General features: G+C 42.7%; 1 protein-coding gene across 4 annotated transcripts in view; it reads left to right on the top strand.

Annotated features, from left to right (window-relative positions):
• gak (cyclin G associated kinase) overlaps window positions 1-20,551 on the top strand; it is a 136,832-nt gene that overhangs the window by 98,136 nt on the left and 18,145 nt on the right. For 3 of the 4 annotated variants that reach the window (XM_063049210.1, XM_063049209.1, XM_063049207.1), the window contains exons 21-22: window positions 2,174-2,656; window positions 19,155-19,313. In XM_063049210.1, the coding sequence (XP_062905280.1) occupies window positions 2,174-2,656; window positions 19,155-19,313 (642 nt within the window). The remainder of the gene's footprint in view (window positions 1-2,173; window positions 2,657-19,154; window positions 19,314-20,551) is intronic. The other variant, XM_063049208.1, reaches the window with a different exon arrangement.

Here is a 20,551-nt window from a genome sequence, read left to right as displayed (position 1 = left end):
AATATGACCTTCATGGAAAAGTCATCAGAAGAAAACCTTTCCTGCGTCCTCACCTCAAAATTCAGCGTCAGAAATTTCATCTAAACAAGCCTGATGTTTAACATCTAAACAAGCCTGATGCATTTTGGAAACAAGTCCTGTGGACTGATGAAGTTAAAATAGAACTTTTTGGCTGCAATGAGCAAAGGTATGTTTGGAGAAAAAAGGGTGCAGAATTTCATGAAAAGAACAACTCCCCAACTGTTAAGCACCGGGGTGGCTCGATCATACTTTGGGCTTGTTGTTCAGCCAGTGGCACGGGGAACATTTCACTGGTAGAGAGAAGAATGAGTTCAATTAAATACCAGCAAATTCTGGAAGCAAACATCACACCGTCTGTAAAAAAGCTGAAGATGAAAAGAGGATGGCTTCTACAACAGGATAATGATCCTAAACACACCTCAAAATCCACAATGGACTACCTCAAGAGGTGCAAGCTGAAGGTTTTGCCATGGCCCTCACAGTCCCCCGACCTAAACAGCATCGAAAATCTGTGGATAGACCTCAAAAGAGCAGTGCATGCAAGACAGCCCAAGAATCTCACAGAACTAGAAGCCTTTGCAAGGAAGAATGAGTGAAAGACTCTTAGCTGGCTACAAAAAGCGTTTACAAGCTGTGATACTTGCCAAAGTGGGTGTTACTAAGTACTGACCATGCAGGGTGCCCAAACTTTTGCTTCGGACCCTTTTCTTTTTTTGTTATTTTGAAACTGTAAAAGATGGAAATAAAAAAGTAATCTTGCTTAAAATATTAAAGAAATGTGTCATCTTTAACCTTATGACTTTTGGAAGTCAGGTCATCTTTTACTCACTCATCTATTCACAGTAACAGAAATTTTGACCGGGGTGCCCAAACTTTTGCATGCCACTTTACCTATTTCTGGTCTTACTATCATGTGGCATGGATAGCAATCCTGAGATCATAGCCCTGAAGTCTGTCCTTTAACTTAGCACCTAACTCCCTGAACTCACTTTGCAGGACCTCATCACCCTTTTTACCCATGTCATTGATGCTGACATGGACCGTGATCTCTGGCTGCTCAGTCTCCCAGCTTAAAAATCCTGTGGACTCAATCCGAGATGTCCCAGACCCTGGCATCTGGGAGGAGGCAACATAGTATTCGGGAAGCTTGTTCTCATCCATAGAACCTCCAATCCTTTCCCTGACGAATGAATCCCCATCACTACAGCATACCTCTTCTTTCTCCTTCCCTTCTGAGCCACAGATCCAGACTCAGTGCCTGAGACCTGACCGGTATGGCATTCCTCTGCTAGGTCAGCCCCCAACAGTATCCAAAGTGGTATATCTGTTGTTGAAGGGAACTGCCACTGGGGTAACTCTGCAATGGCTGCATGTCCCTTTTCCCCTCCAGATGGTCACTCAGTTATCTGTCCAGCACCTTAAAGGTAACTGCCTGGCTGTATGTCCTGTTGACCAACCCCCTCAGCCTCCTGAATGATCCGGAGTTCATTCAGTTCCAGTTCCAATTCCTTAATGGTCTGAAAGTAGCTGCAGCTGGATGCACTTCTTGCAGGTATAATCGTCAGGGACATTGGAAGTCTCCCTGCCTTCCCACATCTCACAAGAGAAGCATTCCACTATCTTGCCTGCTGCCCCACTGAAAGAAAAATTAAATGATAAAAATCTACCTACAGCCTTTGGCGCTTCCTTGCTGAAGCCTCTATGAGCCAATGCCAGAACTCTCCACTCTAACACTGGCCCACTCATACAATGGCCGCTCTGCTTAAACCTAATTTTTGGTTGGTCATTGCCAAGTGCTTAATTATGCACAATCCAATGTCTCTTCAGGAACTGTGGCATTTGTAACTGCCCCTATTTGCTTCTTTTGAAGTCACTCTCCGACTATGCAATCCAGTGTCTCCTCGGAAACTATCATTGCTGGGAAGTGCCATTGTTTCATAACCAGCTAAAGATAAATTTAACTATTCACGGTCAAATGGCTCATTGATTCACAGACACTGATGAGAAGTATGACGAGAAGGAGACTTAATGCCCTTGAAACTTTAATGTGTTACAAGTTAGCATTGAAAGACAGTGACTAAGTGAAGTGGTGGAGATTTTATTGGGTTGTATGACTGAGTCACTTTAGACCTAACTCTTTTTTATTTATTAGAGGGAAGAGATGACTCCAGGACAGCTGAAGGACACTCTCTAGATGAAGACGATCCAGGCTTGGTGGAAGAAGGTGGTCCTTCAGATGATGAGTTTGCAGCTTTCTCTAGTGAGCGTGGATTAGCAAGGATTGATGACCCTGAAAGCCCCAGTCAGCCAGAACAAACAAACGAAGTCAATTTTTTCTTCGAAGTAGACATTGATGGAGCAGCAGAGCACAGTTCAGGACTACCTCCTGAGGATAATGTGGATTTACTGGGGCTGAATAGGGACGTGCAGCCAGATGTGCCTCCTCCAGCAACGGAAATGAAGAGTATATCCAGCAATGCTGATCTGCTGAATGATTTGTTTTCTGGCACCCCTGCAGCGCCTCAGGAAAGCTCCACCGACCTCATTGGAGGAGATGAAGATTTCTTCTTCAGTGCAGCACCCCCACCACCAGTGGAACCAGTTCCTGCAGCCCCTCTGCTGCACACTTCAGCAGGTATGTTGCAGGTGGATAGCACAACTGGCTACTTGATCCATCAAGAGTGGACGCCCTTCCTGATAAATTGGGTCATTTTGATTGATCGGGAGATTAAGTGTATTGATGGGTTTAGAGATTGTGAAAAATTTTTCACATTAATCTTTTTCCCCTTCAGGTATTGCAGCACATGATTTTGGCTCACCAGATGTTTCATTGAAGATTGTTTATTGACGTCAGTGTAAAGGAGTGAAATAATTATTACTCTGGATCTCGTGCAGTATAAAAAAACACAAAAAGCATAAAAGCACAATATAAAAAAACCACAATAAATATAAATACAAAAGCAATCCTATAAAACACAATATACAAATAACTTATACACATAGATTGATTGTATGCACATTAAGTGATGCTTGGTGGTGTGTGTGTGTGTGTGCGCGCGCGCGCGTGTGCATGCAGTGGGTTAATGGATTCAGGTGTTGATCAACCTGTTTTTGAGTCTCATCTTGAGGTAGGACAAAAAGTCCAATAAGCAGGTTGGGTGAGATCCTTTATGATACTGCTGGCCTTTTTCCAGCCACTTTCGGAACATACTGTAGGCCATTGATGGTGAGTAAGTTGGTGCTGGTGATGTGTTGGGGAGTTTTAATTTTTACCTGTCATGACGGTAGAATTCAAAGGAGTTCATCTGGTGCAGCTGCTCCTCTTTTTGTCCCTACACCTTCACTTTCTTTGCCTTAAGGTAAAGGCCAATTTATACTTGTGCGTCAAATCGACACCATAGGTATGGCGTAGCTGCGTACCCTACGCCGTAGCCTGATGCGCACCTCCGCAGAAATGAAACTACGCGTCGCGGCGACACAAACCTCAACAACTGTGATTGGTCTGCTTGGTAGCATCACATTTCCTCCTACAGTGCAATAGCTTCCCATTGGGTGACTGAAGGGCAGGGGAGGAACTCTGGCTGCAATGTTTCCATAAAGCTTTACAGACCTCCGAAATTATGGGGGACCCTGTGCTTGACGCCAGTTTGCAGCTAGCTGCTACAGCCTGTTGACTTCCATCTGAAGCTAAAACTCAAATGGTGATTGCCAGTCTCTGAGTATACTGTGCGGACACTGATGCAAAATAAATGGTTGGAGATGATGAACGAAATCGTCAAATCTACCTGCCGACATCCGAAAATATTTGAAATGCATTTCCTCGTCCATGTCTCTCAGTGGCCGGACAAGCACAGAAAGTTCACTCTTCTTCAGTTTCAGTTGCCGTTGTCTGAAGTTTGAGCTTCTTCGTGTTGAGTGAAGAAACTCAACACAGTTGGATAGAATCCCCATCACCAACTAGCATTTTGGCAGTGAATTGCAGAGCGACACAGACACACCAATGCACAAGTATAGATTCTCACAACGGCGTAGCCCACTTGCGTAGGCTACGACGTAAGCTAGTACACACAAGTATAAATCAGCCTTTAGATTAACAGAATGTTAAAATGATGTGACATTGCACTATAAGTAATGACCAGAAGGTATGTTAGTCATTCAAGTCACTCAGTATTGTTCAGTACGGTGAACTGTCTAATCAAGGAAATAAAAAGTGCAGATGCTAGAAATCTGAAGCAAACACAAAATACTGAATGTAGTCAGCAGGTCAGGCAGCAGCCAGGACACCAGAAGAACTGCGCTGGTTCTCTTCTACCTAGTTGCCAGATCTGGAAAAAAATGGCCCTCAGTTCTGCAATGTCTTGGAAGCAGTGCAGTTCATCAGCTCTGATGACCTGATCTGAAATATTGACTCTGTTCCTTTGGCATTAGATGCTGCTTGACCTGCTGAATATTTCAGCATTTTCTGTTTTTATTTTAAACTCTCAAATGACATGGTTATGTTTGTGAATTCTAACGTCATTCAAAAAATGTAAGGTATTAGAAACCGTTGCTCTTTTCTGCAGCAAAATGTGTAAAGGGGCAGCAGTGTACTTGATGTCAGAGCTATACATGCCTGACAACAGAGAGAGAAAAAAAGTTGCACTTAAATTGCCTCTTTCAGGGTATCCCAAAGTATTTGGCTCAGTGAAGTAACTAATGAAGTGTAGTCACTGATTTATGATAGGATCAATGGTAATTGTATTATGCACAGCAAGCTCCCAGAAGCGGCAATGTGATAATGACAGTAATACACGAAGGAGTTGGAGGAACTCAGTGGGTTAGGCACCACCTCATGATGATTTTTTTACCGTGCCCATGGTTTGTTCTTCATCAAATTATGGTATTGTTTTGCGCTGCTGTAACTATATGTTATAATTATGTGGTTCTGTCAGTGTTAGTCTTTGGTTTGTCCTGTTTTCTGTGATATCACTCCGGAGAAACATTGTATCGTTTCTTAATGCATGTATGCATTTCTAAATGACAATAAAAGAGGACTTAGTGTTCTCATAATCTAGAAATGGACAGTCACCATTTTAGGTTGAGACCCTCCATTGGGGCTATGATAATGACAGCACACAAAATGCTGGGGGGGACTCAGCATATCAGACTGCATCTGTGGAAATGAATAAACAGTCAATGTTTCAGACTGAGACTCTTCATCAGGATTGGAAAGAAATTCACATCCCCATTCTTGTTCCGACAAGTTGGTCCATGTCCTTCTCTTCTGCCACCATGAAGCCACGCTCAAGGTGGAGGAGTAAAATCGCACAGGTAGCCTCCTACGAGGGATGAGGGAACACAAACCATTCCTCATAGAGGGATCAGAAGTGGAGAGAATGACTAATTTCAAGTTTCTGTGTGTCAATGTCTCTGAAGATATGCTAACCTGGTCCTAACATATCGATGCAGCTATAAAGAAGGCAAGGCAGCGGCTAGATTTCATTAGGAGTTTGAGCAGACTTAGTTTGTTACTTAAACATTCAAAAACTTCCACAAATGTACCCTGGAGAGCATTCTGACAGGCTGCATCACTGTCTGGTATGGGGTGGGGGGGGGGGGAAAGGATGGGGTGCTACTGCACAGGGTTGAAATAAGTTGCAGAAAGTTGAAAAATTAGTCAGCTCCATCGTGGATACTAGCCTCCACAGTATCTAAGACATCTTCAAGGAGCGGCACGTTAGAAAGGCAGTGTCCATTATTAAGGACATCTATCATCCAGGATGTGACCTCTTCTCATTGTTACCTTCAGGAAGGCAGTACAGAAGCTGAAGGCACGCACTCAGCAATTCAGAAACAGTTTCTTCCCCTTTGCCATCTGATTTCTAAATGGGACATTGGACCCGTGAACACTACCTCACTTTTTTATTATTTCTGTGTTTGCGCTACTTTTAAAAATTTATTTATTTAATATACATATTAATACTTTGTGTAATTTATTTTTTCTATATTTATCATATACTGCATTGTCCTGCTGTGCTACGTCAACAAATTTCACAGCATATGCCAGTAATATCAAACCTGATTCTGATTCCTACCTGATGGCATGAACGTCAAATTCTCTAGCCTCCCGGATAACCACATTTGCACCTGGTGAATTGGGGTGCAGCTCCTCAGAGAACGTGTTAAGAAACTGGAGCTGCAACTCAATGACATTTGACTCGTAGAGGAAAATGAGGAGGTGATAGATTGGAGCTTCAGGAAGGTGGTCACCCCCTAAGTTGCAGGAGGCAGGTCAGGAGAGGGAAAGGAAATGGACAGCCAGTGCAATGCATCTTTGTGACTGTTCCCCTCAATAATAAGCATACTGCTGGGGGCACAACCTACCAGGGAGAGCTACAGTGACTGGATCTCTGGCACTGAGTGTGGTGCTGCGGCGCAGAAGGGAAGGTAGGTAGGGGTGGGGGATTTTATAGTTAGAGTAATGGAGACGAGATTCCAGATGTCTCGGGTTGTGTCCACGGTATTCTAAAGGGGGAGGGCTGGTATCCAGAAGTCTTGGCACTAACAACATAGGTAGGAAAAGGGAATAGGTCCTGAAGGGAGAATATATAGAGTTAGGTAAAAAGCTGAAAAGCAGGACCTCCAGGGTAACAATCTCTGGATTGCTGCCTGTGCCACACACCAGTGAGAGTAAGAATAGGATGATTTGGCAGATGTATGCATGGCTGAGGAACAGCTGCCGGGGACAGGACTTCAGATGTTTGGATCATTGGGATCTCTTCTGGGGATGGCATGACTGCACAAGGGGAACCAATATCCTTTTGGGCAGTTTTGCTGGAGCTGTTGTGGAGAGTTTAAATTAATTTGCCAGGGGAATGGGATCCAGAGCGATAGGGCAGAAGGGGCAGTTGGTGTACAACTAGATGCAATGTGCAGTGAGACTGTCAGGAAAGACAGGCAGATGATAGGGCAAAATTGAAGTCAGAGGGATGAGTTGAAGTATAAGATGGGGATAAAACGGAAAAGGGTGACGAATATAGGACTGAAGCTGTTATACTTGAATGCACGCAGTATACCGAATAAGGTAGATGCTCTTGTAGTGCAATTAGAGATTGTTAGGTATGACCTTGTGGACGTCACTGAGACATGGCTGAAAGAAGATCGTAGTTGGGAGCATAACATCCAAGGGCACACAATGCATTGAAAGGACAGGCAGGTAGGTAGAGGGGGTGGGTTGGCTCTGTTGGTAAAAAAAATGAAATCGTATCCTTAGAAAGAGGTGACATAGGATCGGAGCATGTAGAATCCTTGTGGATAGGGTTATGAAACTGCAAGGGTAAAAAAAAACCCTGATAGGAGTCTTATACAGGCCTCCAAACAGTCGCCAAGATGTGGGCTACAAATTACAAGAGATAGAGAATGCATGTCAAAAGGGCAATGTTACAATAGTCAGGGGGACTTCAATATGCAGGTAGATTGGGAAAATCGGGTTGACACTGGATCCCAAGAAAGAATTTGTAGAATGCCTGTGAGTTGGCATTAGTTAGTGCAGCTTATTGTTGAGCCCATTAGGGGAAAGATTGTTGTGGATTGGGTGTTTTGTTAAATGAACTGGATTTGTTAGGGAGCTTAAGGTAAAGGAACCCTTAGTAAACAGTGATCATAATATGATAAAATTCACCCTGCAATTAGAGAGGGAGAAGCTAAAGTCAGATGTATCAGTATGACAAAAGAGCCGCTGATCCCAGGTTCCATTCAACCTATATGCCTGCCCTCTCACCACATCTCTTGATGCCCCAACTAATCAGGAATCTAGCAAATTCCACTTTAAATATACCCACAGACAGTCTCTACCACAGTCTGTGGCAGAGAATTCCACAGATTCGCCACTCTCTGGTTTAAAAAATTTACTCCTTACTCCTGTTCTAAAAGGTTGCCCCTCAATTTTGAGGCTGTGCCCTCTAGCTCTGGATATCACCAACGGAGGAAACATTTTCTCCACATCCACCTTATCTAGTCCTTTCAATATTTGGTAGGTTTCAATGAGATCCCCATGCATTCTTCTAATTTCGAGTGAGTACAGGCCCAAAGCTGCTAAATGCTCATCATATATTAATCCCTTCATTACTGGAATCATCCTCGTGAACATCCTCTGGACTCTGTCCAATGTTAATACATCCTTTCTGGGATAAGGGGCCCAGTACTGTTGACAGTACTCCAAGTGCGGCCAGAATGTAAAGCTTTAGCATTATCTCCTCGTTTTTATATTCTATACCCCCTGAAATAAATACCAACATTGCATTTGTCTTCTTTCCCACAGACTCAACCTGTAAATTAACCTTCTGGGAGTTTTGCATGAGGACTCCCAAGTCCCTTTGCACCTCTGATGTCTGAATTTTCTCCCCATTTAGATAATAGTCTGTACTATTGTTCCTATTACCAAAATGCATTATCGCACATTTCCCAACAATATTCCATCTGCCACTTTTTTGCCCATTCTTCCAATTTGTCTAAGTCCTGCTGCAGTCACATTGCTTCCTCAGCACCACCTACCCCTCCACCTGTCCTTGTATCATTTTTAAACTTTGCCACAAAGCCATCAATTCCAATATCTAAGTCGGTGACAAGCAATGTGAAAAGTTGCAATCCCAATAATGACCCCTGAGGAACACCACTAGCCACTGGCAGCCAACCAGAAAAGGTCCCCTTTATTCCCATTTGCTGCCTCCTGCCTGTCAGCCATTCCTCTATCCATGCCAGTATCTTTCCTATTACACCACAGGATTTTATCTTATTAAGCAGCCTCGTGTGAGGCACCTTATCAAGTACCTTATGAAAAGTCCAAGTAAATGCCTCTCCTTTGTCCACCCTGCCTGTTACTTCCTTGTATAATTCAACAGATTTGTAAGGCAAGATTTTGCTTTACAGAAACCATTCTGAGTTTGACTTATTTTATCATTAGTCTCCATTAGACCTCCAGCACCCAGGGTATGCCCTTTTCTCACTGTTACCATCAGGTAGGAGGTACAGAAGCCTGAAGGCACACTCTCAGCGATTCAGGAACAGCTTCTTCCCCTCTGCCATCTGATTCCTAAATGGACTTTGAAGCTTTGGACACTACCTCACTTTTTTAATATGCAGTATTTCTGTTTTTGTACATTTTAAAAAATAATTATTCAATATATGTAATTGATTTACTTGTTTATTTTTTTTTCTCTTTCTGCTAGATTATGTATTGCATTGAGCTGCTGCTGCTAAGTTAACAAATTTCACGTCACATGCCGGTGATAATAAACCTGATTCTGATGTTAAACTCCCAACTATGACCACCTTTCAGCCACGACTCGGCGATGCTCACAACGTCATACTGACCAATCTCTAATTGTGCCTCGAGTTCATCCACCTGATTCCGAATGCTACGTGCATTTAAATATAGCACCTTCAGTCCTGCATTATTTGTCCTCAGGAATTTTGTGTCTGTGATGCAATTTAACTCTTTGGTCTGTCTGCAGTTGTACCCAATCATTGGCTTGTCCTCCCTTACATTCATTTTATATATTACATAATCTACTTGTAAAGCTGCTGGCTCATCCTCAGCTCTATCATACTGGTTCCCATCCCTCTACCATATTAGTTTAACCCACTCCCAACAGCTCGAGCAAATCTGCCTGCAAGGATATTAGTCTCATTTGGACGCCCTCGGGACAAGGAAATGGTGGATGAACTAAATAAGTATTTCCGAATCAGAATCAGATTTAATATCACTGGCATATGTCGTGAAATTTGTTAATTTCATGGCAGCAGTGCAATGCAATATATTATAATAAAAGAAGAAAGTAAATCAATTACAGTAAGTGTATTTATGCGTATTAAATAGTTAAGGTAAAAGTAGTATGATACAGAAATAATGAAAGGGAGGTAGTGTTCATGGGTTCAATGTCCTTTTAGGAATCAGATGACAGAGGAGAAGAAGCTGTTCCTGAATCATTGAATGTGCAGCTTCAGGCTTCTGTACCTCCTTCCTGACTGTAACAATGAGAAGAGGGTGATGGAGTCCTTAATGATGGACGCCACTTTTCTACATCACTCCTTGAAGATGTCTTGGATACTACAAAAGCTAGTATCCAAGATGAAGATAATTAATTTTACAACTTCCTGTCGCTCTTTTCTGTGCAGTATCCTCTCTCCCCCCCCCCCCCAAACTAGACAGTGATTCAGCCTGTCCAAATGCTCTCCATGATACCCCTGTGGAAGTTTTCGAGTGTCTTAGGTGACAAACCAAATCTCCTCAAACTCCTAATGAAATATAGCCGCTGTCTTTATAGCTGCATCGATACGTTGGGACCAGATTAGATTCTCAGAGACCTAGACACCCAGGAACTTGAAGTTGCTCACTCTCTCCACTTCTGATACCTCTATGAGAATTGGTTCGTGGTCCCTCATCTTACCCTTCCGGAAGTCTGCAATCAGCTCTTTCATCTTACTGACATTGAGTGCAAGGTTGTTGCTGTGACACCACTCAACTCGCTGGTGTATCTCGCTCCTTTAGCCCCTCTCGTCATCTTCTGAGATTCTACCAACAATGGTTGTATCATCAGCAAATTTATAAATGGCATTTGAGCTGTGCCTAGCCACATATCTCATAGGTATCGAGAAAGTAGAGCACTGGGCTAAGCACACATCCCTGAGGTGCGCCAGTGTTCATCGTCAGTGAAGAGGAGTTTTTAATACAAATCCGCACAGATTGTGGTCTTCCGGTTAGAAAGTCAAGGATCCAATTGCAGAGGGAAGTACAGAGGCCCAGGTTCTGTAGCTTATCGATCAGGACTGTAGGAATGATGGTGTTAAATGCTGAGCTATGTTCCACAGACAGCATCCTGACATAGGTGTTTGTATTGTCCAGGTGATCTAAGGCTTTGTGAAGAGCTGTTGAGGTTGCGTCTGCCATAGACCTATTGTGGCGATAGGCGAATTGCAGTGGGTCCAGGTCCTTACTGATGCAGGAGTTGATTTTGGCCATGATCAACTTCTCCAAGCAATTCATCATTATAGATGCAAGTGTCATAGTCATAGTCATACTTTATTAATCCTGGGGGAAATTGGTTTTCATTACAGTTGCTCCATAAATAATAAATAGTAATAGAACCGTAAATAGTTAAATAGTAATATGTAAATTATGCCAGTAAATTATGAAATAAGTCCAGGACCAGCCTATTGGCTCAGGATGTCTGACCCTCCAAGGAAGGAGTTATAAAGTTTGATGGCCACAGGCAGGAATGACTTCCTATGACACTCTGTGCTGTATCTCGGTGGAATGAGTCTCTGGCTGAATGTACTCCTGTGCCCACCCAGTACATTATGTAGTGGATGGGAGACATTGACCAAGATGGCATGCAACTTAGACAGCATCCTCTTTTCAGACACCACCGTGAGAGAGTCCAGTTCCATCCCCACAACATGACTGGCCTTACGAATGAGTTTGTTGATTCTGTTGGTGTCTGCTACCCTCAGCCTGCTGCCCCAGCACACAACAGCAAACATGATAGCACTGGCCACCACAGACTGGTAGAACATCCTCAGCATCGTCCGGCAGATGTTAAAGGACCTCAGTCTCCTCAGGAAATAGAGACGGCTCTGACCCTTCTTGTAGACAGCCTCAGTGTTCTTTGACCAGTCCAGTTTATTATCAATTCGTATCCCCAGGTATTTGTAATCCTCCACCATGTCCACACTGACCCCCTGGATTGAAACAGGGGTCACCGGTACCTTAGCTCTCCTCAGGTCTACCACCAGCTCCTTAGTCTTTTTCACATTAAGCTGCAGATAATTCTGCTCACACCATGTGACAAAGTTTCCTACCGTAGCCCTGTACTCAGCCTCACCTCCCTTGCTGATGCATCCAACTATGGCAGAGTCATCCGAAAACTTCTGAAGATGACAAGACTCTGTGCAGTAGTTGAAGTCCGAGGTGTAAATGGTGAAGAGAAAGGGAGACAAGACAGTCTACTGGACAATAGTCATTAAGGAAGCTGACCCTACTCTTCTTGGGCAGAGGTATAATTTTTGCCCTTTTGAAGCAGGTGGGAACTTCCAGCTGTAGCAATGAGAGGTTGAAAATGGCCTTGAACACACCTGCCAGTTGATTGGCACAAGTTTTCAGAACCTTTCCAAGTACTCCATCGGGGCCTGTTGCCTTATGAAGGTGTAACAGCTGTAGTTATTGTCTCCCCTTCAAAGTGGGCAGAAAGGAATTGAGCTCGTCTGGAATTGAGCATTGCTGCCATTCATGATGTTGGATTTCACTTTGTAGGAAGTAATGCCCGCAAACCCTGTCAGAGCTGACAGGCATCTGATGTTGCCTTCAACCTCACTCGGAATCATTTCTTTGCTCTTGAAATAGCCCTCCACAAGACATACCTGGCTTTCTTGTACAGGCCTGGATCGCCAAATGTAAATGGCACGGATGTAACCCTCAGCAGACAATGAACCTCCTGGTTCATCCACAGCTTTTGGTCTGGGAATGTGCAACAAATTTTCATAGGTGCACACTCATCCACTTTTAATGAAGTTGGTAACAACTGCAGCATACTCATCCAGGTTCGAAAATGAATCCCCGAATACAGTTCAGTCCACCAATTCAAAGCAGTCCTGTAAGCGCTCCTGTGCTTCCCCTGTCCATACCTTCTTGGTCCTCACTGCTGGTGCTGTCTATGCTCAGAGTAGAAATACAGCTAGGTGATCAGACTTTCCAAAGTGTGGGTGTGGAATAGCACAGTAAGCACCCACAGTGTAACAGTGTAACAGTGGTCCAGTGTGTTGTTTCCTCTGGTACTACAAGTGATTTGTTGATGATAATTGGTGATTTTTCCAAACTGGCCTTCTTAAAATCCCCCAAGATAATGGTGAAGGTGTCAGAGGTTGCTATTTCTTGCATGTTGATCACATCGCTCAGATCACCTAGAGCCTGTTTGATATTGCTTGAGGTGGAATGTACACCGCAACCAAAAAGATCACTGAAATCTCCTGCGTCAGACACTTAATTATAATACACTCCAGGCCTGGTGAACAGAATTGGGACATCACTGAGACATTTGTGCACTAAGAGGAGTTGATCATGAGGCATATCCCATCTCTGCTTTTGAGAAATTCGATGGTCCTATCTTGACGGTGTATAGTGTCAAACTGAATCACTGCGTCCAGTGAGCAAGGGGTTAACCAGCATTATGTAAATCAGAGGACGCATGCTGTCCTAATGTTTCTCTAATGCAGCACCTTAGCTTTGAGATTGTTGGTTTTATTTACCAGAGACTCTATGTTTGCCAGCAAGACATGGTATTGGTAGTCAAAAACGTGTTTTTTTTCTAAACAAACTTCATGCCCGAGCAACAGCCACGTTTCTGACATGGTGTCCTAGCTAGGGACTTATGGCCACAGTGGATATTATTTCAGTCGGTTTTAAGCAGCGCTAGATTATTCAATCACCTTGAAACCTCTTTATTAACTCTATAGACCTTGGATGCTGTTGTTGTTCTCAGCCGTAGCAGGCTGAAACGGGAATATTTAATTGTATCCATCAATCTGCTCTGCCATGAGTTTGCCCTTTTGAAGGTGCCCTGGATAATTTTGCTTGCACCTTCACTGTGGAGGACACTAGCAGTACGCCATAATTTCAAGTGTGTCATGGGTGAGCAAGTGCTTGGGAAGATGAAAGATCTGAAGGTGGATAACTCACCTGGACCAGATGGACTATGTCCCTGGGTTCTGAAAGAGGTGGTTGAGGAGGTTATGGAGATATTGGTGATGATTTCTCAAGAATCACTAGATTCTGACATGGATCCGGAAGATTGGAAAATTGCAAATATCACTCCATTCTTCAGGAAGGGAGGGATGCAGAAGAAAGGAAATTAATAGACCAGTTATCCTGGCTTCAGTGGTTGAGAAGATGTTGGAGTTGATTATTAAGGATGAGGTCTCAGGGTACTTGAAGGCACATGATAAAATAGGCCAAAGTCTGCATGGTTTCCTGACAAAATCTATTGGAATTTTTTGAGGAAATAACAAGTAGGAGAATCGATGGATGTCGTGAACTTCGAATTTCAGAAGGCATTTGACAAAGGTGCCACTCTTGAGGCTGCTTAATAAGATGAGAGCCCATGGTATGACAAGAAAGATACTAGCTACATCACAGCCTGGTATGGAAACACTAATGCCCTTGAATGGAAAATAGGCCAAAATCTGTATGGTTTTCTCAAGGGGAAATGTTGCCTGACAAAATCTATTGGAATTCTATGAGGAAATAACAGGCAGGATAGACAAAGGAGAATCGATGGATGTTGTGAAGTAGTGGATATGGTCCAGTCCATCACAGGTAAAGCCCTCACCACTGTGGAGCACATTGATAGGGAGCTTTGTCACAGGAAAGCAGCATCCATCATCGGGGACCCCCACCTCCCAGATCATGCTCTCTTCTTGCTGCTGCCATCAGAAAGGGGGTACAGGAGCCTCAGGACTCATACCACCAGGTTTAGGAACAGTTAGTATCCTCAACCAAAGGGGATAACTTCACTGAATTTCACTTCATCATTGAAATGTTCCCACAACCTATGGACTCGCTTTCAAGGACTCTTCATCTCATGTTCTCGATACTTATTTCTTATTTATTTATTTCTTCTTATTATTCTTCCATTGTTTTTGTATTTGGTCAGTTTATTGTCTTTTGCACACTGGTTGACTGCCCAGGTGGTGCAGTCTTTCAATGATTCTATTATGGATTTATTGAGTATGCCTGCAGGAAAATTAAACTCAGGGTTGTATATCTTGACATATATGTACTTTGATAATAAACTTACTTTGAGCTTTGCATAGAGGATTGGCTGATTGGCAGGAAGCAAAGAGTAGGAATAAAGGGAGCCTTTTCTGCTTAGCTGCTGGTGACTAGTGGTGTCCGTAGGGATTGGTGTTGGACCACTTTTTTAACATTATATGTCAATGATTTGGATAATGAAATTGATGTCTTTGTTCCCAAGTTGGATGATAGGAAGATAGGTGGATAGGCAGGTAGTATTGAGGAAACAGGGAGGCTGCAGAAAGGCTTGGATAGATTAGGAGAATGGGCAAAGAAGTGGCAGATAGAATACAGGGTTGGGAAGTGTATGGTCATGCACTTTGGTAGAAGGAGCAAAAGCGTAGACTGTTTTCTAAAAGTGCAGAAAATTCAAAAAACCAAGGTGCACAGGGACTTGGGAATCCTCGTGCAGGATTCCCTGAATGTTAACTTGCAGGTTGAGTCAATGGTGAGGAAGAGAAATGCAATTTTGGGAGAACTAGAATATAATAGCAAGGATGTAATGTGAGGGGTTCATAAGGCACTGGTGAGGCATTACTTTGTCTATTATGAACAGTTGTGGGTCCCTTATTTGAGAAAGAATGTGCTTACACTGGAGAGGGTTCAGAGGAGGTTCACGCAAATGATTCCAGGAATGAAAGGCTCTGATGGCTCTGGGCCTGTACTCGCTGGAATTTAGAAAAATGAGGGAAGATTTCATTGAAATCTATCAAATGTTGAAAGGCCTAGATAGACTGGATGTGGTGAGGATGTTGCCTATACTGGTGGAGTTTAGGATCAGGGGTTACAACCTCTGAATAGATGGATGTCCATTTAGAATGGAGATGAGGAGGTGTTTCTATAGCCAGAGAATGTTCAGTTCATTTCCACAGGGAGTTATGGAGGCCAAGTCATTGGGTTTATTTAATTCAGAGTTTGATAGCTTCTTGATTAGTCAGAGTGTGAAAGGTTACAGGGAGATTGCAGCAGAATGGAGTTGAGAGGGAAAGTGGATCAGCCATAATGAAATGACGGAGTAGGTTTGTTTGACCGAATTGCCTAATTCTTCTCCTATCTCTTATGGTCTTGTGGTTTTCTCCTTTGGGTAATTCTTCTCTCCCCCTTCTCTCTTCTTCTGCTCCTTACTCTGGCCTCTTGCCTCTTCTTCTGACCTGTCTATCACCTCTTCCTCCTTCCATTTCTCCCATGGCCCATTTTCCTCTTCTAAAAGATTCCATCTTCTCCAGTCCTTATGACTTTTCCACCTATCATCTCCCAGTTTCTTACTTAATCCTTCCTTCCCCACCCACCTGGCTTTACCCATTACCTTCTAGCTTGTCCTCCTTCCCTCTCCCCGGCCTTTTTATTCTGGCATCACCCCCCTTCCTATCCAGTCCCGATGAAAGGTCTCCGCCCAAAACGTTTCCATAAATGCTGTCTGACCTGCTGAGTTCCTCTCGTATTGTGTGTTTGTTGCTCTGGATTTCCAGCAACTGCTGAATCTCTTGTGTTTATGATAATGACAGATCTGTTTCTTAGATGATATGGGAATATTAGGCTTGGTAACACTCCTGAACTACTTAATGATGTCTGCCTCAGAGCGCAGACAGGTCTGAAGGATGGTATTTAGTGCTGCACTCTCTCTGATTTGTCCTGCTGATGTATTTTGAATCCAGAATCTTATGTTGCAGAGGCATATGTACTATCAACTGAGCTACAGATGATAGTGCAAAGCTATTGATCTTTATTTCTTTAAGGGAAGAGAATAGTTTAACATCCTAATTTATTGTTGGCAGTTTTATTATGCCATTTTATGGGCAAAGATGAACCTTTTAGTGTTCTGTTCCTGCCGTTTACACTACTGGCGTTTAGGGCAGCAATGAAGGCCCTCTATCTCTGTCTGACCGGTGGTGTTCAGGGCTTCCTTCATCATGCCTGTGGCTTCCTGTTTGTTTTCTTTACTGTCAGTCATGCAAAGGAGAGGCAGTGGATGTCATTTACTTGGATTTTCAAAAGGTGTTTGATAAGGTGCCACACATGAGGCTGCGTAACAAGATAAAATCCTATGGCGTTACAGGAAGGGTAACTGGCATGGATAGAGGAATGGCTGACAGACAGGAGGCAGCGAGTGGGAATAAAAGGGACCTTTTATGACTGGCTGCCAGTGATTAGTGGTGTTCCTCAGGAATCAGTATTGGGACTGCTGGTCTTCACATTGTTTGTCAGTGATTTGGATAATGGAATTGATGGCTTTGTGGCAAAGTTTGTAGATGATCCAAAGGTAGGTGGAGGGGTAGGGAGTGCTGAGGAAGCAATGTGATTGCAGCAGGACTTAGACAAATTGGAAGAATGGGCAAAAAAGTGGCAGATGGAATACATTGTTGAGAAATGTATGATAATGCATTTTGTTAAAGGAACAATAATGCAGACTATTATTCAAATGGGGAGAAGGTTCAAACATCAGAGATGCAAAGGGACTTGGAAGTCCTCATGAAAGACGCCCAGAAGGTTGATTACAGGTTGAGTCTGTGGTAAAGAAGGCAAATGCAATGTTGGCATTTATTTCAAGGGGAATAGAATATAAAAGCAAGGAGATAATGCTGAGCCTTTATAAGACACTAGTCAGGCCACACTTGGAATATTATCAATGGTTTTGGGCCCCGTATATCAGAAAGGATGTGTTGTCATTGGAGAGAGTCTAGAGAAGGTTCACGAGGCTGATTGTGGGAATGATAGGGTTAGCATATGGGGAGCATTTGGCAGCTTTGGCCTTCTATTCACTGGAATTTAGAAGAATGCATGGGGACCTCAATGAAACCTACTGAATGTTGAGACAAGATAGGGTGGATGTTTGCTATGGTGGTGGCATCCAGAACTAGAGGGCACAGCCTCAAAATTGAAGGGTGACTCTTTAGAACAGAGGAAAGCAGGAATTTTTTTAGCCAGAGAGTAATACACGTGTGGAATGCTCTGCCACACACTGCAGTGGAGGCCAAGTCCATGGGTATATTTCAGCCGGAAGTTGATTGTTTCCTGATCAGTCAGGGCATCAAAGGATATGGTGAGAAGGCAGGTGCATAGGGTTGAGTGAGATCTGGGATCAGCCATGATGCCATGGCAGAGCAGACTCGATAGGCTGAATGAGCTAATGGCCTATGCCTTATGGTCTTGTGCAAGTCCTGTGTGGAGACTCAGGAATCCTGTTGCAAAGAGGTGCAGAACGATTCTTCATTGCTGTTTCCGTAATAGTTTGTTAGACCAGTCAGGGTTGTTAACCCTGAGCTAAACCCCTGAACCTGGAGAAATGGTGGACTACTCTTAGTCTGGCCTCTACCCTTTGACCTCTTTGGCCCTACCAAGAGTCACAGCAGTGAAGCCCTGACTCCAGCCAACATAGCCCTCCAGATCCTTGAGGCATGCAAGTCTCCAAACCATGACAAGATTGTGGTCTTCTTGGAGGGAACCTTTTAAGAGTAGCTGTTATTTTCCTCATTGCTCTCATGATTAAAAGTGGAGCAGATAATAATGTGAATGAAGTAGTGACATTCCCCTCAGACCAGAGGTATTGATCTATAGAAAATGATTCTGTATGTTGATTAAGGATGTTCATTCTAAAGCATAAGAATGAGGAGCAGGAGTTAACCACTTGTTCCTTTGAGCCTGCTCTACCAGTCATTGAGATCATGGCTGATCAGCTCCGTTTCCCACAATATCCATATGTTTTCTATGAAATCATTGACTGAACCTCCACAACCATCTGTGCTGGAGGCTAGTGAATATTCACCATACTGAATGAATTTCTCTTCATCCCAGTCCAAGTTGGCCTATCCTTTATTCTGAAACTTTGACCATTGGTTCTAAACTCTTCAGCCATGGAAAACTCTTAAGAATTTTATTAAGTTTCGAGGTATTTAACTGATTTAAAATATGAATCAATAGATGAAGGTTTTCTATATCCTTTTGTATCTCCTATTCCTTTTACTTTAATATCTGCCAAATTTGGAATATAGGCACGAGTCCACAATATTTACAACCATTACAAGACTGCAATCCTTTTTATATCTCCTTAAATCAACAAGCGAGGATAAAGCATTTGGCATCTTGCAGCTTTTCACCTGAGATATTAATCTGCTGAATCGTGCTGAATGAATTTAATGGGTAATATTCTAAATATGCCCAGTACATGCATAGCTTCAATGTTCCTCCCTAGTCACCTGCTCTCAGTTTTAGACTTTGGAACTAATGTGTCCTGACTTAAGTTAGTCACATGTCCTTTTCACTGATAAGGGCAAAGAAAGGGATTAAACACTTTTTATTTACTTTTCATCAGCAGACTCCTTTGATCCATTTGCTACTGAATTGTCAACAGCCAAGTCAGATCAACCCGAGCCAGATTTATTTGGGCAGTTTTTCAATCCGAATCCTCCAGCTTTTTCGGCCACAAATGGTCTGCCCCATCCATCGTCCAGCTCAGATTTCTTCAGTGTGGGTAAGGTTACCTCTTGTATTCTTAATTCTTTCTTCGACTTTTGCGTATTTTCTATTTGAACATTCAATATCAGGGAATATCATCAAGAAATCATACCTGCTGGATACCTCTCTCCAGATATATCTTCTCTGAGTTACGTTTCTTGTCCTTGCGCTGCTCAGTGTGAAAACATGTTTTCGTTTCTCCTTTCAATGGGAAAACAACAGTGGAAATTCTTGTGAATTAAATCTTCACTATACAAAAGGAAAATCTTCACTAAACATTTTATATAATATGCCATCACTTGAAAAATATAGAGAGCAATTATTGTTCTGTTTCTTGGGTAGCATAGCAAGCATATTTGCAGAAATTAGAGTATAATGTAGATCATTTACTTTATTGATTTAAAATTAAGTAAATTAGTGTGTTTGCTTGAACATATTTACTAGTAGACAGCAAACTTTTCACTTATCGCCATAGTGTACAATTATCTTGATTTATCCTCCCTGAACATAGGAATGAATGTCTGTATCACACTTCAGTTGACTATGATTGGCTTGTGTTTCAAACTCCCTTTTTGAATCATATCTGTAGTACCCAGTATAAATCTATTGATGCCGGTGTGCGTGAGTTTCAGTATCTTATTATGCCACAGCCTGATTCTAATTTCATTATGTCCTCTTGATACAACTCTATCAAATCATTTTAAAATCTTCATACGATCACCCCCTCAGTTTCTTTTATTCCCAAAGGCATTCAAATGACTTATCCTCATTATTTTAGTTTTCATTTTTAACTTGCACAATTCCTTGCGGCCACTTAAGAGTTATATTTCTAAGTTGTTGCATGTATGTAAATACTGTAAATTCATATCACAGTCCACTTTTATTTGCTCTTTAGTAGATCTTACTTTTACCATTTAGTCTTTTATTTCCCTTAATATATTAGTATTTAAATAATTCTTGGGTTAACTAAACTGACCCTTATTATCCTACACTAGAACATGAGAATTAGGAGCAGGAATGGGGCATTTAGCCCTGCGAGCCCGTCATCAGGGCTGATCTACCTTAGTGTCACGTATCCAGTGTCACATCCATACTTCAGTGTCACCTGTGCATACTCTGGTGTTATGTGTCCATACCCCAGTGTCACATATCCTTCCTTTAACATCCAGAATTCTATTACCTCTATTCTGAATAAACTTCTGTTACCCTCTGAGTGGGAGAGTTCCAATGGTTCCCCATTCATCATTCACCTTG

Source organism: Mobula hypostoma, chromosome 5, assembly GCF_963921235.1.
Source record: "Mobula hypostoma chromosome 5, sMobHyp1.1, whole genome shotgun sequence".
Taxonomy (NCBI): Eukaryota; Metazoa; Chordata; class Chondrichthyes; order Myliobatiformes; family Myliobatidae; genus Mobula; species Mobula hypostoma.
Note: the sequence above shows the minus strand (reverse complement) of the source record. Positions and strands in the feature narration are given on the sequence as shown.